We start from the raw sequence: 24,558 nt of genomic DNA, 5'->3' as shown, positions 1-24,558 counted from the left end.
AACCCCACACTGTGTCCTTGGCTGCTCTCTCCCAGGCCTGCTCCAGAAGCTGGACACGGTTCCAGAAGCTGTAGGTTCAGCACACAGCATGCACGGGGAGCAGCAGCAATGCAAGAGGGGCAGAAGGACAGGCTTGCTAATCCCACACATTTGTAACAACAGATTTCATCGTAGCATTGCCAGCATGGAACAGGATCAATTTTCTAGCAACGTTAGGAGCAAAGGCCACACGTAACAGAAAAAAGTGGCAGTGAGAAAGTTAGGGACAGACAAGCTCCTGTCAACAAGGGATGACACCAAGCAAAGCCAGAGGACAAGAACCGCAGATGAGGGTTTCAAGCTTCACGTGACATGGATCATATCAGCATTCAGCCACAAAGCTTGCTGTGGTTAACATGCCCTTCTTTGTAAAGAAGCAAAATGAAAAGAGCAGCAATGGGCTAAGAGGGAACAAGGGCTTGCCTTCCTGCAGATGTTCCCAGCTAATGCACACAATCCACAATAGCAATAAAGACAGGCTTCAAATATCCCCTAAATTTCAGTTTCATCCTCCCTACTGACCTTCCCTCAAACCTATCTATCAGTAACTAGAGAACAACAACATGAAGCATTCTGAGATTCCCCGTCCAGAGGTCTTGAAATTAAAAATAAAAAACAGCAAGCAAGAGGTCATTGGTAATTTCTTCCAGGCCTTAAAAGCCAGACATTTTGATTTACTTTCACAGGAGACTCAGAAAGAAGTATTACTAAAAATAGACATTTCAGGAAACTCTCCTAGGAGAAAAAAAAATGACATCATCTTCACATATAGCATAGTTCAAATAAACATCAGACTTCAAAGAAAGAGAAAGGGAGGAAGTCTGTTTTGCTCAAGTTTGTGCTGTGGAACAGACTACCAAACACACTCCCTCTGTGCAGCGCAGCACAGTCCAGCCTAACTCTTTGCCTAAAGGGTTCAGACTTAAAAGCATGACAACGTGCCTATGGTCCCCAGAACACTTCTAAGAACTTTAGCCTACACTGATCTATTACAGCTCTCTACTTTGAGCTCAGGCACCCACAGCCACCAGAACTATCACATGGCTGGCTCTGACATTTCTAGCCTGGTTTTATCATTTTTAATTTCACAGACTTTATGCAACATTGAGGTCCTGACTACTTCCATGAACACAAACAACAGATCACCTCCTCATATCCAGGTTCTAGACTAAAACATGCAAAGGAAGAGGAAGGGAGCACTTCGTTTTTTAAACTCATCTGTTTCTCAACCTAAGGAGCCACCCTTGAAGTAGTTGGTTTGGTGGAAGAGTCAGTGTGCATAGGGTGGTTAGAGCAGTGAGAGAGAGCAAGTGAAACACACTGCAAACAGAAGCAGTTAGGCTCCATTTACATCAATTCCCTGAGTACAAAACATACTTTGCTGTAAGTTAGCAAGAAAGGCAATAAGGCAATATCTGTGTCTAAATACATTTATAGGACTGAGAAGATTTCGCAAGACTGAAGAGCAAAGATCAGCTGGAATTTTACAAAACTACTGTTACACTGGGACCTTCCTCATTCCTCAGCATTCCAGCTTTCTCAAAAACAACTGCAAGACTAAGAGTGACAGTGGGCTTGTGGAACCACAGCCTCAAGAAGGCCTGCTGAAGCAATGATTTACTGAGGTTCTTCAACAAGGAAGCAACACTTGAAATACAGCCAGATGTGTGAAATATCATCCTGGCCCTCACTCACTGCTGTTGTTGCTTCGCTTGTAGCAGAGGAATTACATTTCATTGCCCAGTGCCTTCAGCAGAGAGGCTCTGCTCATCCCTGGGAGATGCAGTTTTTGGGAGCAGAGAGAAATGAATGTTCTGCTTTGTTTAGTTTTACTTATGAACAGCTCACCTGAAAGTTAGACAACAACACAGGCATCTGTTGTCAGGCACTACCAGCAGCTAGAACTCAGAAGTATCCCTGCCTAACAGATGTTTGTTTATTTGTTTTTTTGGTTTTTGGGGTTTTTTTTAGACAAGTAAATAAAAATCCACTTTCAGAGGTGGGAAAACTAATGAAAAATGAAGTCTTGTTTCTGGGGAGACAAAGCAAAAGCAATAGAGAAAAACTTGTAAGCAAGCACACTTACCATGTACATTGGTGAACCACATAAAGTTGCTGCCATCATATTATTCTGCAGGTAACGGGCAAATCCAAAGTCAGCTACGAAAAGAAACAGAGGTGGATCAAGATCAGACACAGCAGTTCCAGAGAGCCTGTACCTTTGCTGTTGATTCCCATAGTTCCTGTGAGTTCTCACAGCAGGTAAAGTACCCCACCTGAACCACAGAACAGATACCTTTCCCTGAGCAGTAACACTCATGCACTCATTGCACAATACAGACACAAGAAAAAGAAAGACCGAGCTGCTTAAAGTATTCAGAAGAATAAATTCTCAACCATTTCCAGAAATCAGCAGTAACTTTTCTGTATCTACTGGCCTGCATTCCAGAATGCCAGCTGCTAAAATTTTCTTGACTTCAGAGATGGTGTGCCAGTTCACACTAGCCAATTCACCTGCTGCTGTCTCAGCTTTCAATTTGCAGAACTGAAAGTTACCCTCCACTGAAAAGTATAACAAGCATCCAAGAGAAACCACTGCTTGCCACCATCAACATTTCTTGAACTGCCCTCCTGAAAAAGTCTTAGTCTGTTCCTTCAGAGGGGAGAAAGCTGAACCATTAGTTCACCTGACAGATGGAAAAGCCAGGGGCTAGGAATACCAATATGAATTACATCTACAGGTTACTCAGCATCTGATCATATGATATTAAGAGGTTCTCTCAAGGTTACTAGATATTTCAAGCCAGGAGATATCTGACACAGCTGTTTACACTGTCACCTGTCACTAACTGGAATGGCTAGCTATTCCCTGGACCACTTGTTTCTCGGGGAAGTAGGAAGAAGGCTGAAGAGCAGCAATGCAGCCCTCCTGTGTCTACAATTCCCAGTCACTTCCATCTCCCAGATAATTCTGCACTTCACAAAATCAATCAGCCATAGCCAAATTGGCAGCAGATTTTAAAAAACTTTTCCACTGAACACTATTTCTCAACTAAAGTGAGAAGTGAGAAGTGAAAAGTGAGAAGAAAGTGAATTTCTTCAAGACATTAGCTGGCTCTAATTCAGACTTTGAGATGCGCCTGACTTCCTTTGTGCTGTGAAGCCAGCCAGAAGAGCAGTGAGTTTTAGGCCTTAGAGACACCAGCATTTACCCTCAGCTCTAATAAAAGACATACATAAATCACTGCAGCTGCTCTTTTCTTGGTAAGCCTGGAGATTACAAACCTATTAGGGCAGGTTGGTATCTGTTTTTACAAAGGGAGGTACTGTTCAGCTTGGAAACAGAGCAAGACTCACTCAATTTATTTTGCATTAATCTGTGTCCTGACAGAGCAGAAAGCTCTGCTGACTGGAGGCTTGCTGAAGTTACCTGAGCTTGGCTATTTCTGGCAGAGAAACTAAGTGAGGAAGTAATAAAACATTAGGACATATTAAAAAGCGTAGGAATTCCTTTTTTCCTCCTAGACATTTCCCAAAGAAATTGAGGCTTGCCAAATATCTGTAACCAAACTCCCATGAGAGGTGTTTGGGTGACACTTGTAACAGGGTCTTACCAATCTTTATGCGAATGTTGTTGGGATTTGATTTCCTGCCTCCAGTGTAGGAGAGGAGGATATTCTGTGGTTTCAGATCCCGATGGATGATGCCTTTGCTGTGCAGCATTTTCATTGCACCTGCTATCTGCTGGAGAAAGAGCCTGATGGTGTCTTCACTAAGTGTCCGCATAGCTACAGAGAAGGAAAAAATAACCACAGATGAAAGAATTACAATGGTAGTTCTCCGAAGGGCCCAGAGGACTGACACTCTATAGCTATTAATCACAATTTGGCATTCTTTTCTTCCACATAAGGTTTTTTTTTCTCCACACGCTATTTCTAAATTATTAAAGCAGACATTAAAAGAGACTTTTTGCATTCCTAGTTTATACAGTGGCCAAGGCTGTTTTCAGCCTTGAGAGTCTAACGGTTACGGTGAACTCAGGTCAGCAATTGATGCTGAATCTGGCTCATGAGCTGGGCCCAAAAATGACATTTGATGAGGTTTAGGGCTTCCCTCAGCAAGAGCTGCCAGCTAGCTTGAAGCTTCCAGCCAGGCAGAGCCTGCAGCCTGACAACTGGAAGGCCTTTGAGCTATGGTCAACAGCGACCAGACACCTAAGGTTACAGCTTCGAGGAGAGTTTTGTTTAAACCTGGAAACACAGGCAGGATTGGAAGTTGTGCCTGTAGGAAGAATTAAGGCCACCAGGTATCAGTAGCGTTGGGATACAAATCCAAGCCTAGGCCTAGCCCTCGTGCATCACTACCCACAAGAACAAACCATACTTCCAATGCAAATCCAGTGTATTTGGAATATCCTTAATTCCAATGAAAGTACCCCTAGCAATTGGCCCCTGCCAATTTGTAAACATATCTAAAAAATAATCAAATTCTGTAAATATGGAAGAACTGAACTTCACTCTCCCAAGCTGCAGGCTTCCTAAAAAACATGGTATGAGAGCTAAGAAACATTAAAGAAATTAAAATAATATTCAGCTGGACCTTCTGATCAAACTGAAGTGACTTAAGCTCTTGTTATTCTAAGAGTCACAGGTATGAAACTCTTGCCAAAGCCAGGAACAGCCTGCTGAACAAACCACAGGACCAGCAGTGCTACCAGCCTGCTTCCTTATCAGTCACCAAGCAAGTCAGGCTTAAAGAAAGCACCATTCCACTTAGAGTAATTTCTTTTGTAGAAGGTCCCTGAAAATAACTTGGGACTTCATTAGTGTTTTTCCAGCTGCTCTCCAGTAAGACCTTAAAACAAACTGGCAGGAACTTCAAAATGCTGCTCTACTTCATCTGCTAGAAGGGAGGAATCCTTATGAAAACACACATAAGGTTGCAAGCAGCTTTAACACAACACAGGAAATTAAAAATCTAACTTTTGAAATATGCACATGGGAAAACAGCAAGGGACACAGATAAGTTAAACAGTGTTTAGAACAGAAAGACTCCCACCACTCCCAAAGCTCGCTGTTCTGGAAAGAGGCACAAGCAGAGCTGAAATGTCACTATAGCTATCAGCCAGCCCTGGGCTCATACATGTGACAGGAGAGCACGTGTATATAGAGTTTCTCTCCCCTCACTGGGCCTTCTTCCCTCATGAACTGGCACTCAGCTGGAATCCAAAAAGAACTCTTCCGCAATAAGGAGAGGTTCTCTGAGGAGATTTTAAAGATATCAAGAGGCAGCTTAGACACAAGTCTACCAAACCTACTTGCATCTTCTGGGAAAAGCATTGCCTGCTCTTTAACAACTGCAACAGGGAAACCTATTCAGAAACAGTTAAATCACCACCCTTACACAGAACAGCAGGAGTTCCAGAGACTTCTGCCCAGCTCAGCTCAGGCCTAGGAAAGGACAGGTTGTCTCATTTTCTCCCAGACAAGAAGCAAAACGTGGAACTTGGCAGTTCTTAACATTAAGCAGGCAATTATGAACTCCTGGCTAAGTACGCTTTGCCTCTAGCAGAGAAGCTGCTTTGTTTAGAGCTTTGTCCTGACCTGCAGCTCCAGCAGCACGCTGCATCCCTCCAGGCATCACCTCCCTTTTACATAATGTGGTGACTGCGAGACTAACACAACTCTAGCCATCACCCCTCAGCCAGGATCAGGAAAAAATATTCATCTGAATAAAATAAGGCCTTAAGTTACCAATCTCTCCAAAAGAGAAGTTCTGTTTAAAGTTCTTAACCCTACAAAACTGTTGTGCTCTCGATACATGATGCATTTAAGCTCTTGTCCTGAGCCTGCAGAGTCCTCCAGTTCATCTGCTGTGGCACAAAGAGGGCACCATGCTGCAGCACAGCAAAACTGGGCACAGATCTGCTAGATTCTTGGTAGCATGAAGTCTCAAGACTTGTTGCAGTGCTGCAAGGCAGGGCTGCGAAATTAAGAAGTGGCCCTCAGCAACAAAGTAAGCTACATCAGGAGCACAGGGGCATACCCTTTACCTCACTCCATCAACAGACATCACAACACAGAAAAACAAAGGTCCTTATCTCATACTCTGCCCATCAGTCTACAAAATGACAGCAGCAATCTCCAACTGAAGGACAGAGAAATAAATGCAACTGTCACTGTCAGAGACAGAAGACTCTGGAGAGTTCAGCAAAAAGGTACAAGTGCTATTCCTTCAAACTCAGGGATTCAAAACACCACAGTGGAAGCTTGAAGGGTCAGACTCATGGTCCCTTCACACTTTGCAGCATCTGGATTTTTCAGAGTACTGGCAATAACTCATTTTGACACATTCTTCCTACAGACATCTTTCTCATTTTCTTCAGACTAGCAGATTTAGTTCCACATCAGGTCACCTTGTTCTAAAGCAACCAGAAGAAGCAGCATTAGCCAGAAAATTTCTGACAGCCAGAAACATTTACACATTGGTCTGCAAATTGGTCTATAGACAACTCCCATTAGCACAGGGAGAACATATAGGACACTCATTCAAGTCAGATATGGAGAACAAAACAACCCACTGTCTACTGCACCTCAAATGGGGAAACTTGCACTTCTGCCCCTGCAAAAAGAAGAATTTAAAAAAAAAAAAAAAAAAAAAAAAGGCAATTTATTTCTCATCCTCACCAGCAAACTGCTGGAAAAATACTGAGCTTGCACTGCAGTCTGAGCTTCTCCATGGAGGCCTGTGGTCAGCAACACATTCTTGCAGAGAAGTGTTTCACAAACCTCACTTTGCTGCTCCTGAGAAGTAATAATATCCCCGTGTTTATTTTCATGGGCTCCACTTCAGTGACGAGGCACTCTGCTTACTGCCCTGGGAACAGCAGGTCAGTAGATCAGAACAAACATCGACTGCGGGTCAGCACAAGGCCTGCATGCCTGGTAGCTCCCAAGGCACAGGAGAAGGATGGAACCACCTAAAAAGGTGGTTTGTGGGCAGCTCTGTGCAGACATGCAGCGTGTTCCACCTGGCAAGGGACTGCTAGGCAAGCTGTAGCACACAGGCCTTGGCAGCTGATCCAGGGGTAACATCGGAGCATACTTGATGGTTATGCGACATTTTCCATTTTGGAAAAGTTATTTAGGAAAAATAACTTCTCTTACAGGTCCACAGGTATCTCAGACAGGGGCTTGATGCAGTCACACTTACTCCCCAGAGGCCAGGCAGATTTATCGGGGGTCCATCCCACAACTCCTCCAGCTGTGCTCACCCAGCACGTGGCTGGTGTGACTCCTGAGAGGGATCCTCCTGCACGAGCCACAGCACTACCATGAGGCAGACTGAGTCTCACCATGGATATTCTTAATTGCCCACTTGCAAGGGGCAGCACAGACGACCTCACACCTCACAAAGCACTGCCCCCAGCTACTCCAGACTAGAAGATGACAGCTCCTTGCACGTTTCATGGCCAAATCAAGAAGTGCCCTGTTCAGATGCAAAGTTCTCTCCAGAGATGTGATCTCCAAGAAGCAGCTTTTTAGAAGAGTCAGGAATACATGCTTATGAACTATCTACAGCAGCCTGTCCTGTGTCAACACCAATTCACAGAATTTAAAGAAATTTTAGACCAACTGGCTCTGATCTCCTGTTATAACCACAGAACTCACACAGCAAAACCAGCAACTTCTGAAATGCCTCTCAGTTCTACCATATATTACAGAGATCCACCACTGCAAGCTCACAACATACCTTTCATTTAAAGCTGTGATGGCTTTAAGTGAAAGATCTCATTTGAACAAGATCTATCAGAAGAGAAATCATTAAACAACGCAGAAGCTCTGCTCAGTAGAACACTACAATCTTAGCTTGTACCAAAGAGGTGAGGCTGACAGTTTAATCTGACACAAGTGCGCACTGCATTAAAACGTGCACATATGCACGTCGTCCAGTTATAAAGACAAGGAGAATTAGAGTGCCTTTTGATTCAACACAGAATTACCATATTGCCTAATGCTTGTAATTAGAGGGCAGAATGGATTGGGAAGCTTACAAGCATCTCATTCAATGAGAACCAGGGGATTTGCATGTGCTGCTTGCGTAAGTGCTGCAGGAGCTATGAGCAAAAACGTCTGAGGAGTCAATGGGAAAGTAGATGCTGCATTGAAATACAATCATGCAATTATCAAAATAACTGAAGCAGCACAATAAGTGCTCAGTAAAGATGAGCTCCTGTGCTCATCCAGTGAAATACTCTGGAATAAATATGAATTTTCCAAGATGAACTTCCTTTCAGTAAAAAATTATCATCAAAAATCACCCTGAGTGCCTGCAAAAATGCACATCTTTGGAATAACTCCTCTCCAAGTGCTGGAATGGAGAAAGCCACACAATGGAAGAGCTGAGATGAGCATCCAGGCCTTAGTATTTGAAAAACCCAGATTTCTGTTTTAGTGATGAGAGTAACTCTCTCTGTTTCTGCTGACCTTTACTGTCCACCTCCTTCTGGATATCTGTGCCTGCTCGGCTTTCCTCTTTACTGGCAACTGGCATACAGATGTTGAAGAGTTAGCATAAAACTAAACAGCCTCCAGTTTCCCAGCGACAACCACAGTTGTTGGGATAAAATACTTCAGAAGTAAAAAAAAAAACCAACAAAACACAAGAACAACCCAGAGCTAGTGGTAACTTTTTCCAACTAACTCGGGCATAGAAGGACCAAACCTTATCCCAGGCAAATTGGAATAAAACTCAGTTTTACTTTGCAAATATTTGTCACTTTCTCAGACTAGCCACCATTTTCCTGAGCACTCTCATTTGATAAATGAGGAAGTGAGCTTTGCTAATAGCCTAGCTAATCGTACAGAATGCTTCACTTTTTTGGGTGGAGGAAGAAAAAAATACAGTACACATAAAAGCAGCAGTATGAGAAGGAAGTTTTTCTATAAACCCATGTTTTTAGAAACCGTTCAGCTAGAAGCTGTGTTCTAACTTGTACACAGCTTTGTCAACAAGCATGCACAACTCAGTGCTTTAACATCAACAAGGTTCATTTCACGTGACCAAAAGCTAAAACTTTACCAGAACATGGGCAACACTGAAGTTTGACTACTTTGAAAAGCATTGCATCATTAACATTTACTTCTAATGTTACGTAAGAAGGTATCAAATACAAAGCCATTTCTACTTGGTATTCATAACAATATACCAAAGATGTTGCTTTTAAAGCATAGCAACAGCCAACAGATGCAAAACATTATCATCTACGCAAAAAAGCACACTAAACCCAGATTTAAAAAAAAAAAATAAATCACTTCTATGTTATCCACATCTTAAACTAAGAAAACACAAGAAAAGCAGAACATTTCTTCATTTGCCTTAACTACTAATACTTTCTGAAAATTTGCAATCCACAGACAAACACATCTGCATGAACAGAGCGTGCAACATACTAGCATCAAGCCTGAAATAATCACTGTAAGGATATCAACACTAGCTGTAGGACAGATGTAAATTTAGCTTTTAATCCTTCAATTTCTGCCATTTCCCAGCATCGTGTACCTCAAATAAGCAGCCTGAAGGATTATCCAGCTGAATAGCTTTAAATTTTAACAATGAACAAAACTTTGTTTAACTATAACCCAGAGCCACACAAGAAATGAGATTAAAGTTATTTCCTCCTATTTAGTAATCTTTTAGTTAGCATGCAAAAACAAGAAAGCTAATTTAAAATAAGAAAAGCAGAGCCATAGACCAGTAGAAGTGTAAGCAACTTGTTAAATGTGTTATTCTCCTATTGTTCAAAGAATTCATGAGGTCACCCTGCACTGTACTACACCTACCTGCACCTGTACTGAGGTACAAACTGATTTTCATACACACCAGCATGCAGTATCTCTGCAGAGGGCTGCACTGAAAAAAAACTTGCAAGGCTCCAGTTCCTGCAGCACAACTGAATAACATGGAAAGCACACTTCGTTCAATTTAATGGCAAAGATACACTTCAGTTTCACCAAAAGGGTCTTTGAGACAGCAGTAACAGATATCCATGCTATACTACCTCAGAGATCCTGAAGCTTGAAGATTTCATCACCCCCACAACACTACCAGCTACACTACCTTCAGTATACTGTGAAATAAGGAAAGTGCTCTGTCCTAGGTGTGGCTAAGGAAGATATTGAAAAAACTGAATATACTCTTGGGATCCTGTTTTAATCCAACTCTACAGAAATGCAAGACCTCAGTATGAACTGCTTTTTTGCAGTGATCAAGAAAGAGGCCAACCACGTCCCCAGCAGTGTCAAAACGTGACTGATCTTTAAGGCTGCTGTAACTAAATCAGGTATCTGCTGACTGAGAAGTCCACATCCTTCAGTCACTACTGACCTACATAGGAAAGACTACAACACTAGCTTTTACTGCCATGGATTCTCAGTCAGCATTTCCTTCTGAGTACACCAGACACGCTCCATGCTGTTTTACTCACTGTGAAGGTAGTCTGCCAGGTCACCACCATTGCAGTACTGGAAGGAGAACAGAAAGCTCAGTTAACATGAAGAAAATCAAAAGGTTTCAAGTTCAGTAGACTTCACTAGGATCACAGGTGATAAATAATCATATATACATCAAAATAAGTATTCATTAAGTGGTAGAAGAAAGCTTTTCCAATAGGTTCCCTTTGTGTCACATTTCCCTTACACGCTACATTGCATAATGATAAACCAGCATTAATTAGCTTTGGTGTGCTTGTGTATACATCTGTGTACATGCACAGAAAGACAAAACCAAAATAGAGCAGACAGGTCATCATTTGAAAGAGCACCAGCAAGCTGGCTAAGGAAAATTCAGGAGCAGCCATAGCTGAAAACTGAAATTCTCCACAACATGCTTCATAGTATTAGGGAAAGTCAGCATGACCTCAGAGTGAAGATTGAAGAGGGAAACAAACTAGCAAAAGCTTTGCAGCTGTTTTGTGTGGATAGAGTTTTCTTTCCATGCATCTTTGAAGTGCTTACTACTCAGTAACACCTACTTGGCCCTTGAAATAAGGCATCCAACTGATTAAAGCTGTACCAGCATGACCTTCTGACAACAGCAATATGAAATATCCCACTGACTGCTATCTTCCCCCACACTGCTCCAGTTCTAAGAGGTATGCAGCTGCAGATTAGATAAGCAAAGCATCACATGTGATGCTAAGCAGAAAGCCCTATATGTGTAATAAACTCATCTGCTTAACTCATGTTTAAAAAAAAAAAAAAAAAAAAAAGACACTCACCTCCATAACCAAGTAGACAGAATTTGCCACCTCCTGGGGAAAGAGAAAATGGAAAGAAAGGATTTATGCATCAAAATACTTCACATGCCTTACAACAGCTCAGTTTCATTTCAAACAGGTGAAACATTCTTTAAGTAACAGATACTGGAGGAATTTTGTTACATATTGATTACTGAAGGATCACTTCCTTTCTAAGCATCAAGTACTTCTCCCCAGTTGAAGCACATTACTCCTTCCTGAGCATACACCTGTTAACAAAGCAGATCTCCTGTACTGTGCTTTGGGTCTTAACGTTCCTCCCTGCCTGTCGGGATTAACACCCAAACACAATGCAGATGCTGGCACGCTATTATCTTAGAGCCTTAATCATTTCCACATTTAACACAGACCTCTATAGCAGCTATGCCCACATGAGCAGCCTCGTCTGGAACAAAAAGATAAGAGCAATGCATGCTGGGGAACTGCGTTTCAATCCCCATGCAGGAAAGGTGCTTAACAGGAAGAGCAGATGGCGAAGGTTTCTGAGGGACACCGTGCCTTTCAGCTTCCTGTGAGGCCAACCCCAAGCACGCAGTGTGATACAGGGCTGTGACAGGAGCACGGCACAGCCTGCAGCTCAGCACCACCAGCTCAGCACAGGGCAGCGTCCCGGCTCACAGCAAGTTTCCAAGTCAGTGTTTGCAGCCTGCATGCAGTTCCTCATACCACAGCTGTACTTTTCATAGAGGCTCCTTGCTGAGCAGGCTGTAGACACTACAGCTCAGCACCACCTCTAACCCATTAATACGTACAGTGCCAGCAGGGCTCAGGAAAGCCTATTATTACCTTTTTAGAAAATGAATAGGCAATACAGCTTACATATGCTAAATCCAGAAGTTATTACTAGTATCTTCTAAGTTATTAGCTAACAACTAGCACACACTGCATAGCTTGGTTATTTTTCCTCTGTGCTTTATTTAAAGACTGTGCAAACACATCATAAAGCAAGTCATTGATTTGTAGTCACCAGCGTGTACAGTGATGGGGTTAAATAAGGACTCAGGCAGGAAAGAGAGATGCTTTGGTCAACTTCCCCAACAACAGTGACTGCAGTGGATTCATCTCACAGCACAGGGTGAGGAGATAAGAAGGCGCTGCCCAACAAGAATCAAAAGAGAGGAGGTAACTCCCCAACCATCTGCTGGCAACAGCACCCTTTGCCCATCCCAGTCTTATTGGGGAACATTCTTTGCTGATTATGCACAACATGAGCCTCACCAAATTTGTCTTCAATACCCATTGTTTCTGGTGGGAACCGAAATCGCCTTCCTTTGATTTGGAAAAATGCCCACAAGTGAGAACTGGAAGCATGGTTTTCTCTGTGGCTACATTAACAAACTGCAGAATGTATCACAGCAGCAGCGCAGAATGGAATAACCGACACCAAGTACTCAACTTCAACACCAAACACACTGCAGAGGGCTTATTTTGTAGAGGTATTTTGCAGGGACTGTCAGCTCCCACAGTTTGCTAGCTGCTGGTACCCGTGAGCACAGTGCTGGAGCCCACCTCCTTCCAGCTTTACTTCCATCATGAAGAACCATTTGTGGGCACAGAGACCACATGAACTGAGCCGCCAGCACCCCGCTGTGCACATACCCGCTGCGGCTCCAGCACTTTCAGCTCACAGATGCCTATAGCAGGGATGCGACAACTTCCATATTTGCAACTTCAGCATTTCAAGACTCACCAGACAGATCTGTAGGAATTTTACCACAAAAACTAAACATTTATTCAGGAAGGGCCCTAGAAACAAAGTCATGCTTGGCACAAGCCTTCAGCCAGTAGCTTACAGTGGCTAATAAAGGAAACAAGCAAGGAAAGAGATCTCTGTTTTCTCAAATGGGCTGATAGACTTCTCTTAAGCTGATTCAGCAGCAAAAACTATTTCTTCCCTTTTTTTATCCTTCATGGTACTTACGATTTGTTCATTAGGAGAACAAGCAGGGAAAAAAACAAAACACCACGAGGCAAACTTTGCAGGCTACTAGTCTCTCTAAAAAGCATCAAAAGGCCCAACTCATTTCCATACCAGTAACAAGAACAACATCACAGTTCGTTCTATTTCTGCAGAGGCTTGTGTCCAAGAAGTGCTGCAGACAATTTACTGCCATGTGCCAGCCCTGCAGCCAAGGCCAGCCCTGCCACTTGCCTATGGACCTGCACAGAAATGACACCCTGACTTCTCTAGTCACAGTGCTCCAGCAGTGCCCTGCCTGCACTCAACAACAACACTAAAGGCCTCTGCCAAAGACATCAAGCTGATAATTAATCAGTCTGGATCAGTGCCTGACTTGCAGTTCTTTCAGCAGAGGCCCAAGAAGTGAAGTTACAATTTAATTGAGTGTAAAAACAGGCAACAGGCTCTACTGTCTACAAATAACACACATCTGCTGACGGAGGACAAAGAAATAAAGAAACTTCATTTAGCAACACAGCAGAAATCACCTCAGGACAGCATTTGTTCAGGTCCCCCACTGAGGTACTGAGCGTGATGAGGTTAGCGACGCTGAGGCCCAACAATCCTGTCTCCCTTTACATTCTCTCTCCACCCACAATAGAAGGTGGCATGATCCTCTTCTTGGAAAGTCTGTCTTTAGGTGTGTCCAAAGGGAAACATCTGGGTGTACCCACACTTAGTCATCCTCCTGCCACAGCTTAAAAAGGCTGCAAGAGGAAACACAGAAATCCTCCCCTGTGCTCTACCCCAGCTCCTAGCCTGCTACCAAATTTAGAAAGATGTTCAGGGAGGGGGAAAAAAAAAAGTTTAATTACACAACACTCCAAAACCCTCACGACTGTGCTGTATTTTCACCCATCCACGTGGAACCAGCCTTGTAACAGATGCTGAGGTAACAACTCTGCAAAGAATGGCTTCCATCTCACGTAACTCATCTCTTCCAGGAGGAATAGGGTGCAGAAAGAGGATTTGGAAAATGAGCATTGCTGTGTGTTACATCCATGTGCTGCACACCACCTTGCTGGCAAGGCTCCTTCTGCTTACAGGAGGAAATATGCATGCACTCCAGTCCTCAGAACCATTCTTGTTGCCATCCTGGAGAAAAGCACATCAGTGCCAGTTTGGTCAGCCTCCCTCCAGCGAGGAGCTCCTCTTTTGTACCTCCAAGAAGATCACCGCCATGTGCCGCCTAATGCTGTCTCTCAGCACCTGCAGCAGCTGCCAAGCAAAGATAATCGCCTCAGAGACCTTTGTGAGCAGTGCTAAACCTCACCAGTTGTTCCAGCCAAACGGAAACAAAACACAGGGTTAACTGGACAGTGGAAGATAAAGTTGATACCAACTGAAAGCTAAGCTTAACATTGAGGGGTTTTGTTTGTTTTAAATGCCACTTCCCCCCCTTGCTGCAACAGAACCTCAGCACAGAGGCACGCTGCATCCTCCAGGTTCTCATGAAGCTGTGCCTTTCTGGCATAGGAGCTCTATTCATCCCTCTTCTGAATGTAGCACTGAGTCACGAACATCAGCTGTAACAAACAGAATTTGGCTTTACAGACACCACCTCCTACACCAGAGACACCTGGAGAAAAGATCTTTTGCTGTGGCAGTGGCTCTCATGGCAGCTGGGCTCAGCAGGCAGAACCTGCAGTTCTCAAAAGAGGAAAAAGTCTCCCAACAGCAATCTCTGAGGAGGAAAGGAAAACCTTCATGCTATGCAAGGATTATCTCTTGACACAATTATTTGAATGGAAGCAAGATAACAGCACATTAATCTGAGTTACGGGAGCACCCACCAGTGCTCACCCTATGCAAAAGGGATCTAAAACAAAAAGGTAGGAGACATTCATGTGCCTCTTGAGCCCATACAGAAAGATGAAAAATAACTCAGAGCCTACTGCCTTCCTGTCCTTGGGCCCTGCTCCCTCTCTCCACTCTTTCTGAACTTTATCAGTAAAGAACTCAAGAACACTTCAAGCAGTCTCATATTCTCTCCAGTATACTCTCCTCTCTACACATAGGCACACTACCACAAAAAATTTCTTACGCCCACATGAAGCTTTAAGGCCAGATGAAAGCATTTTTTAGGACAGTGCTTTAGGATTCAAGCTGCACAGCCAACAACGTACTGCTCCATAATAAGGAATCAGTGGTCACTTTCCTCTTGCGCCAGGGCCACACTGGAATGAAGAGCAGCTTTGGGCTGTGGCAGCAGTCACACAAACACAGCTAAAGAGATGGTAAGCAACCAACAAATGCCACCATGCAACAGCCTACTCAGTATTTCTGCTTGTTTTGGAGATCTGAGTCCAGCAATAAAGCCTGCTGTTACTCTTTGGAAAGTGTTCTAACCAGCTCAGTACCATCTGCACATCTTTGACTTACCAAGAGAACAAGGGCTCCCAGTGCCTTCATGCAGATCCTATAGTGACAAAAGTAAGACCCAGAGAGGCCCAAAGACTTCTACAACAGCTCTCAACTACATTCTGCTCCTACAGACCCAACAGCTTGTTCCAGGGTTTGCAGCACCAGCCAACATACAGGGCAAGCAGGAGGGAGGCTCTGCAGCACAGAGGTTTGTGGGCACCATGCTGAAGGTACGATTTCTATAGTATCACGACAAGTTGCAAGGGCCAGTGCTACTCCATTCCAGGCACTATGCTGTTTTCTGCATATGAAACAGAAGAGATGTTTCAGGGCAGCTCATACTTCAGTGCAGGTTATTAACAGCAGGAGACCCATCCTCTGGTTCTGCACAGGCTTCAGGAAAGGAGGGAAAATACTTCCCATACAGTCAAATCCCCTGGCAACAGTCCTGAAGTCTGACTACGTGACACATAAAAATGAACAGGGTACTGTCAATTCTGTGGAGTTACAGTTTGCCAGGCAGTTAACAGAAACAGCGGGATGGCTATAAGACAGCTCAGCCTTTAAGATTTGAAGGAACTCCATCACTCTCTTTCATGAAGGGATCACTTCAGGTTCCAAACCAAGCCCCACCAAGCAGAGCACTCACTGAATGACATAACAGCAGCACTTGCAGAGCCCAAACAGAAGAGCACAGCTCCTTCAGGGGCACGCGAGGTCTCTGCAGAATAAGCAGCACAGCACGCCAAAGCTGCAAGCTCCATCTGATGTTAACCACAGAAACCAAACCAAGGATTGATGTCACAAGAGCAGAGAGAAGTGGCAGGTTCAACAAGACGCAGAGCTTCGAGGTGAGACCAGAGGCATACACCACAGCAAATTAAAGACTTTTGCTGCTGGGACACCGGAGAAACAGTCACTTCTTACAGCACCGTCTGGGGGTAGGGCTGTGTCACCTGCAGCAGCTGATGTCTCTGGCTGGCTGGCTCTTAGGGCAGTGCGAATGCCTCACAGCATGTCACAGACCACAGAGGAAAAGTAGCAGAGTTCTGAGAAGCTGGGACATACTGACATGGAATGGCAAATGCAGTTATATCTTTGCTAACAAGGATGAGTCCAGGAAGCTTCTTTGAGCCAAAAGCAAGTGCCTCATTGCACATGGCAATGTACTGTGCTAATGCTGGCAAGAGAAGAGACTTCAATGTTTTGAACACAAGATACTGAAGATCCAATTTGCTTTTCTATATTTTTTCTTCATCTCTTTGTTTATAACACAGCCACTTTATAAAATGAGCATTTAAGGTTTGCTCCCTTGCAGACCAAGGGTCTGGCACACTGCTGAAGGCTTCAGCTGGAGTCAAACTCACTGAGGCATACTTACGGAGGGAGGTTCAAGTCCAAGCAAAGCCACTCCGTCTGGAAGTTTGATTTTAGAATCAGTGAGTTCAGTTCTACTAATAGAGTTGGGAACAGCTTGGATTTTTTTTAATAGCAAATCCCATAAATGCTTAATCTGATATCCTGCAGGAGATTTTTTTTTATGCAACTGTAGAAACCACAGGCCCAACCCCCACTGGATTTTTGTTTTTTACATGGCTGCTGCATGACTAGCTGGCTCTTGCTAGCTTCCTTTTCATACCCATTTAGGAAAGCAGATATACACTCACAGCACAAAGGCATTATAACAAGGAACATAAAGAAAAAGTCTGGGTTTTCTTTCAGAAAGCAGTCTTTAAATTAAGAGGAAATATATCCAGTTACCAGAAGCCAGAGAAACAGGGCTTTAACCTACAGCATCTCAAAAGTGATGAAAATGGAGTACATTTTAACACACTTGCTACAATTGCCAGTTAAATTGAAAATAACTATCAGTCACACAAAGGAAAAAGCCTCCACGAGAAAGTTACCTAACTGTTAGCTCTGCCTGCAGCGACATCACAAAGCATTCACAAAGGAAACAAAAGATATGCCTTAAACCTCCCGGGTGGCACACTGCAGCTCTGCCTTGCACCGCCTCACCCTGCAGCACCAAGGCATACCCAGAGGGCTGGCAGGCCTCTCCTTGCCTGCCCATGTAACACACTTTGCTAAGTGAGATCTCTTAAAACCTTGAAATTCAGCATCTTTCATTCCGTGCAATTGCAATGTACTGTCTGGTTGACTTCAGTACGCCAGCCAGCTCTGCTGACCTAATTCCTCCCATTATTCTGATGCTAGGAGACAAGCCAGGTGTTCCTGTAGCCAGACAGAATATTTTTGCCCTAAGCCACCAGTGATGCAGAATTTGGTTTATTTCACTCAGCCCTCTCCCCAAAGCAGCCTTAGTATTAAAGCAAAGGCAGCACTGAGATCCTCACTCTGCTTTTCAAGAGCACCTCTTCATATTTATGGTGGCATTTAAGGCCTGCACACCATAAAGCAGGACACATTCACACCATTAAAGCACCTCTCTGCCATGTGCTCAGCACAAAAGAAGCTCTGAAGTTATCTGTTGGCAGATAGACTGAGTTCAGTCCTGCTCAGCCATCACTCAGGGCATTCTTCCTGCCCACATACTTAGGAGGCACTTCTTCCTATCCATCTTCCAAATTTCCACCACCTTACTTCACCCATTCCAACCCAACGTGTTCAGCCATCATAAGGACTTGCCCAGAGGAAATTTTCCTAAAGGAAACACTGATGAAGCTTAAGGAAGAGCTGCATGAATAGCACCTCAGCTGCTACCAGAGCCTTGCTGTCAAACTGCGAACACAGCAGCCTACCAGTTTCCAATTACTCCTGGGAAACATTCCTTAATCCTTCACCATAGTCTGAGTAATGCTGCCTTCCACGGGAGCTCTAAAGGCTACTAACCTTCCAGGTTGCTGGCTCTCCCATGACATCCTGATCATGTGAGAGGAATACAGGTATGTGCTTTACATACAGGATGAGTAAAACGGGGATCACCGCTTCAGAAATGCAGCAAAGCCACTCCCTCTAAAAAAAGTTCAATGACTCCTCTAAGGTCTATATTTAGTGGTCAGCGTTTGCTAGATGTTTCTGTCACCTGCACAGTGCAGTACTCAGCTAGAGTAACATAAAACAAAGATCAAGATGTAAAACACTCTACTTGCCATAAACATAGGCGTTTTGATTCACTAAACTCTCAGCCATCTTACAGAGCTACTGGCAGAGGGCAGATGGATTTTCCATCCTTTCCCCCCTTCTAGCTCTAAATTAAGGCAGACTCAATCTTCAGTCAGAGTGACACCCCCCAGCAGATGCAAGGATGCTGACAGAGCAGGACAGCAGACACACCACCCTCAGCCACAGCACAAACAGAAGGAGGATTGCTCGGCAGCATGCGGGAGAGCCTGTGCTGCACACCCACTCACAAGGCAATGTGCCAGCCTCGCTTAGGGATGGAATTAAAGCAGGATTTAACCAGGCAGCCTGCCTGACCTCAGGAGTGTGATCTGCCTGACAAAGAGTGCCTTCTTAGTCATCCCCAGTGTCACAGCAGAGCCTTGTCTCCTGAGACATGGCACCCAAAGAGTAATGCCCAAGGAACAGCAGATCCCACGTGAGGTGGCACAAGTGGTGGTGGGGAAGGTGTCACTGCAGCACCACTGATTCACCTGGCAGCACGCAGATCAGCAAAGCACTGCAGCAGGAGCGAGCAGTTCTGGAGGGCACACCAAAGGACACTGCTGCTCAGTAAGCAGTGCCAGAGGACACAGGAGGTGGACTGGCAGCTAGAGGCAGCATCAGGAAAGGATGATGAAACAGAGAGCATAACATCACTGTCCCAAAGGCCAGGATCCTATTGATTATAGGGATTTTATAGAAAGCAACAATGAAATAAGCTTTGTAGAGCTTGACCCCAAAGAGCAGCCCAGGTTAACTAGTCATTCAGCCAAGGAATGCTTGTTCTGCCACCCCATGCCCGAATCCACGTGCACAAGAAAAACTGCACTGCAAGAATTCCCTGGTCCTTGACTCCTCAGCAGGTGCTCCAGGTGATACAGTCACCCCAGCAGAAATATTTTTGGTGAGTCTTTACTGCACGAGTGATTTCAGCATTTCTCTGAGCTCATCCCTAGCTGATGAGTGTACCAACTCGATAAAATTATGGAAAGCAGACCCTCAGGTAACCAAGGCTGAATTAGAAACTGTGTGATATTAACAGCTATTTTTCTACAACCAGACTCACAAAAAAAATAATAAATATATATATGTATATATATATATACACACACATATATACATACTCCCACAAAATCAGCCATAGCTTAGCTGCCATAGGAAGCTCAGATCACAACACACACCTAGGAAAAGTGGTCCTTCTTCCCATTTCACATAGGAAAATGCTTTCTAACATCCAAAGGATGCTTTATATCCAGGAACAGCAAATTTCCTGCATGCCCTGGGCAGCTGGGCTATGGCTGCTTTGCAACAGTCACATTATGTCTTCAGCTGGCACCTATTCAACCAAGTCTCCTGGTACAAGAGGGGCACAGGGAAGAAAACAGTGCTAGAGGAAGCAGTCCAGCTCACAGTCCTTTCAGGATCCAACAAGTTCAAAAGTTACCTTAGTATCATTCAACCCTATTAACTACTCAAGTAATTTACAACCAAACTCAGATTCAACATCCAGTGTTAAAAAAAAAAAAAAAAAACCACACACAAAAGTGAGACTCATAAAGCAGACGACACGCTGCCAAGCTTTCGCTGTCGGCATGCACAAAAGGTTGAGCTGATCCTCACTACTTTTGAAGTTCATGCTGTAAGAAACCTGTTCCAAACCAAGATCCTGTACAGTGGAAATAACTGCATCCTTGCTGTCATTAATTTCCACCTTAATGAACAAGGATTCACTGGCTCTCTTCAAAGAGTAATAAGACTCCTGCTTTCCAGATGCCTGCATTACTGCGCTCCTCTCAACTGCAGCAGTCTGGAAAATCCCAACCTCTGCAAGCCAGTTGAGGAGCGAGCAGCTATTCAGTAGCTACTAACACACCCTGAACAGAGAAGAATCTGGTTTTCACTTTATGCCAAACATCTCCTGTGCCTAGGAAAGATCTGCTGCACAACTCTGTACAGACACTAAACTGAGTGCTTTCAGAAGTGCAACAAAATATGGTTTATCCTTTTCTTGAGCAGGGGTTCTCTCTTTAGGCTCCTCAACTACTCACAGCACCTCTCATTAATATATGAGCACATAATAATGGAAATATGCATATTTCATTTTGTGAGCCGCTCTCACATAATGGTGCTGCTCTTAGGACTCCAGCAAGGGGATTTATAAAAGTCCAGACACTGCACTGCTGTGCATGAACCATTCATCAGTACTAATTTATCCCCTGTAAGTGCCTTATTTTGTGATATTGTGTCATAGGTCTTTGTCAGTATTTATGAGCCAAGGAGGAACATGGCAATTTTTTCATAAATTGAAGAATAAATTTAAATGTGTGCAATGGTGTGAGCTGCTGTTGGTATTAAATATCAGCTCTACAAGTGCTTGTCTGAGGCAAATCTGGCATTATATCAAAAATCTTGATTTATATGAGGCCTGCTTAGTGTTAACTCGTAACTAGGAAAATGTAAACGAAAGCATCACTGGGTGTAATCAGTGACTTACAGCCACTGTGGGTTAGGCAACCATTTCCTTGTATGCAAGAAAGATGTGACAAAATGTTCAAGTCACTGCTGAGAGGATGTGCAGAGAAAAGGAAGACAAAACACAGCGACAGACAAAGCTACAGGGCAACAGTGAGATTCACAGAAGCTATTTTTTCCTTTTTGCTCTTTGATGTCGTAATAGAAGAATAAACCCCCACAGCTTCAGAAAAATCTACCGGGAAGGGCTGGCAACTGCCACAGTGACATCTGCAAGGGTAAACATGCATGCATCTATGAATGAAGCAGCTATGAATGAAGATGAATAAGCAATGGTCTTTCCCACAGAGGAAGGGCAAGGCGGGCAGAAGCCAGCTCTCCGCAGCACTGCACTATTACCTCTGCAGGTAATTTTCTCTCACGCGACTCCGTGGCAGGCTGGGTCTGGTCACAGGCCAACAGGCAGCAGAGGGGATCTCACAGCCTGGAATGCCACATCCCCCCAACACAAGCTACATCACCTCATTCTGCCCGACAAACCAAGCCAGCCAGGCCGCAGAGCAGCGTGCCCGGTGCTGGCTGCTAACACAGCCCAGCCCCTAACGAGGAGCTCCGCTCAGGGCCGCCCCAGCTCCTCACCTCAGCCTGGGGGCGGGTAGCGAACAGGTGGCCTCTCATCACCCAGAGGGCATTTCCAAGAATCGATCCTGTTCCCAGCGTCCAGTCCTCCCTGTTGGATCACCCCAATCCCCCCCGCCCCGTCCACCCGCTCTCAGCACCGTCACACTCTTCGTTTTCCAGGAACCCGCCCGGCCGAGGGGCGCGGGGCGGTGCGGCCCTCAGGCCTTAAGGCCTGGGGGGGAGGGCACTACAACACCCAGAGGGCATTGCGGCCGGGCCAACCAATCAGCCGTCGCGCCGCGCCTGACGCAGAGCCGCCGCAGCCAATCGGCGGAGGAGGAGGAATGTCAACAAACACCGGCCTCGTGACACCGGGCCGGGACCCCCGGCGCCGGGCGCTGTACTGGGGCCGCGTCCCCCAGGCCGCCCTCCGTCCTATCTGCCCACAAACTGAGGGTTTCCGTTTCACGCTCTGATCCTGCAGGGTTTTTCCTCACAGAAAGCATCGCTAATGCCAGAGAAATAGAACCCTGCTAGGCCACTAGGTTAACAAAATGCTCCGGGGAAAGAAAAGTCATTGGAGCAGTCATGTTTCAGAGCCCTTTAGATAGAGCTGGTTTTGAGGGAAAAATCAGCTGTGGGAAACCACAGTCATCTAAAAATGCCTGCCGCAATTTTTAAACACTTACTGATTGCCACAAGGACAGCAGAAAAACGCTGATGGAAATCCTCAGGAACGGAGGCAATCATATGCTACAAAGTCATGCTCACACTATTTCTATACTGTCTGGGAAAAATGAAACTTTCAGACCAGAGAAAGAAAAACAAGAGGCAGGAGAGCCCAGAGCAACTCCTGCAAGTTTTGTTTCTAACGTTTTAAGAACTTAAGAGCTTCCAGCACATTGCACTTTGCTGCATAAGCATCCTGAGAACCGGAGTCCCCACCCCAACTCCCAGCTGCAGAAGTTCTAGCCTCCAGAGCACAGTCCGTACACAATCTGTCACACTGTCCAAGGAGAACAGAGAAAACAGAGCTTCCACTATCTTGAGAGAAGGCCTTTTCCCCAGAACACATACATTTGATTACAAACATCTGTTGAAAAAAACAAAATGCCAAAAACTCCACTCAACCTCACCCATATCTAGAATGCTTTGCCGTAATTGAATGTACTTACCTGGAAGTCATACAAGGCAACGATGTTCTCATGTTTCAGTTCCTAGAAAAAATTAAACAAAGACAATAAGCTCAGAGCAACAAAGGGCATAGGTAACAAAGACTGAAAAAGGAAAAAGACCTCTGTCGGCCTTTACCTTAAGTATTTTAATTTCCTTGCCCAGCAGAGTCTGTGATTTTGCAAGGTTCTTCTTGTTAATGCATTTCACAGCTACTTCCAGCTCAGGTTTCTGAAAGCAGAAAAGTGCACGTGTAATTCAGAGAGCATTTCCCCATTAGCACAGGCCAGGTGAGCAGCCTCCATCAGGGTGCTGGCAATGCTGGAAGGCGTCCTGCAGCACCAGAAAAGGCCCATGCTCTGTGCCCCAACGCATGTTCAGACTTGCCTCGTCCCAAGCTGTGCCAGCACAAGGAGAAAAGCCCGAGGTTTGGGGTTTTGTTGACGATTATCCCCTTATTTAACCACTAGAAATAAACGCTGTGGGAACCACGGCTTATCCCAAGACCTAACATCGGCAGGCCCGCAGCAAGCTGGCTTTCCCTGCGCTGTCCATCGAGCCGCTTCCCCTCCCGGTGGAGCATGGCGAAAGGCAGAACCGCGCCGAGAAGGAGGCGAGGACAAAGCGGGCCTCGCCGCCACCCGGAGCGCTGCCCCCAGCCCGGCACGAACCAGGCGAGAAAAAAAAAAAAACACGGTAAAAATCGTCCGAAGGGCCCCTCACCTCTTTGTGCCTGCCTTTGAAGACGACGGCGAAGGCTCCGTGTCCGATCAGGTCCTTCCTGCTGAACTCAAACTTCCCCACCGTCTCCATGGCGCTGCGGGCGGCGGAACCGCGGCCGGGACAACTTCGGGGCCGGGAAGCGGCGCTGAGGGCTGCTGGCGGTGATGGAGGAGCTCCCTCGAAAGAAAATTAAATCTCTCCCAATCAAAAGACGGCGGAACGGCCTCCCCCCCCCCTCCTCCTCCCGGTGAGCAGTCAGGAGCTGGAGACTCGCTGGAGGGGGAAAGCCGCTCTCCTGTCAGCCCCTCGGCAGCTCGGCATCTGGCTCCGCTCCCCCGCTTCGCCTCCGTCCATGGGCCGCCTCTGCCAGCGGGGCTGCGCGCTGCTCATCGTTGGCGGCCGGGAGAAGTTGGCTCTTAGCAGCGGGCCTCCCCCATCTCCTCCTCAGGACGGCCGGCGCTGCTCCTCCGGCGGCCGCTTCAGGAGCCTCTCCCCATGCCGAAGCCCGGCCCTGCCCGCCCCGCAGGCGCGGCTTGGCGGCGAGTCCACCTTAAACGCGATCCACCTTAACTCCGAGTCCACCTTAAGGGCCGATCCACCTTAAGGACCGCCTGCGCCCACCGTCCTCTCGTATCCGGCGGCTCGGGGTCACCCCGCCACCCCTCCGGGCCTCCCTACCGCCCGCGATCGGACAAAGCTACGCGGAGTACGGCGCGGACGGGAAAACAGCCGGCACCGACGGTGGCTGCGCAGGCGCGGTGCG

General features: G+C 45.6%; 1 protein-coding gene across 3 annotated transcripts in view; it reads right to left on the bottom strand.

Moving 5' to 3' along the window:
* Window positions 1–24,528, bottom strand: part of ULK1 (unc-51 like autophagy activating kinase 1) — a 72,281-nt gene extending 47,753 nt beyond the window's left edge. For 2 of the 3 annotated variants that reach the window (XM_042865477.1, XM_042865480.1), the window contains exons 1-7: window positions 23,796–24,527; window positions 23,211–23,303; window positions 23,075–23,116; window positions 11,318–11,350; window positions 10,526–10,562; window positions 3,654–3,827; window positions 2,126–2,199 (exon numbers count right to left, since the gene is read on the bottom strand). In XM_042865477.1, coding sequence (XP_042721411.1) covers window positions 2,126–2,199; window positions 3,654–3,827; window positions 10,526–10,562; window positions 11,318–11,350; window positions 23,075–23,116; window positions 23,211–23,303; window positions 23,796–23,885 — 543 coding nt within the window. In that variant the 5' untranslated portion in view covers window positions 23,886–24,527. Of the gene's footprint in view, window positions 1–2,125; window positions 2,200–3,653; window positions 3,828–10,525; window positions 10,563–11,317; window positions 11,351–23,074; window positions 23,117–23,210; window positions 23,304–23,795 lie in introns of all 3 variants that reach the window. The other variant, XM_042865479.1, reaches the window with a different exon arrangement.
* Between the last annotated feature and the right edge of the window lie 30 nt (window positions 24,529–24,558).

This window comes from Lagopus leucura, unplaced genomic scaffold (genome assembly GCF_019238085.1).
Source record: "Lagopus leucura isolate 7727_CA_CO unplaced genomic scaffold, USGS_WTPT01 Super-Scaffold_806, whole genome shotgun sequence".
Lineage (NCBI taxonomy): Eukaryota > Metazoa > Chordata > Aves > Galliformes > Phasianidae > Lagopus > Lagopus leucura.
Note: the sequence above shows the minus strand (reverse complement) of the source record. Positions and strands in the feature narration are given on the sequence as shown.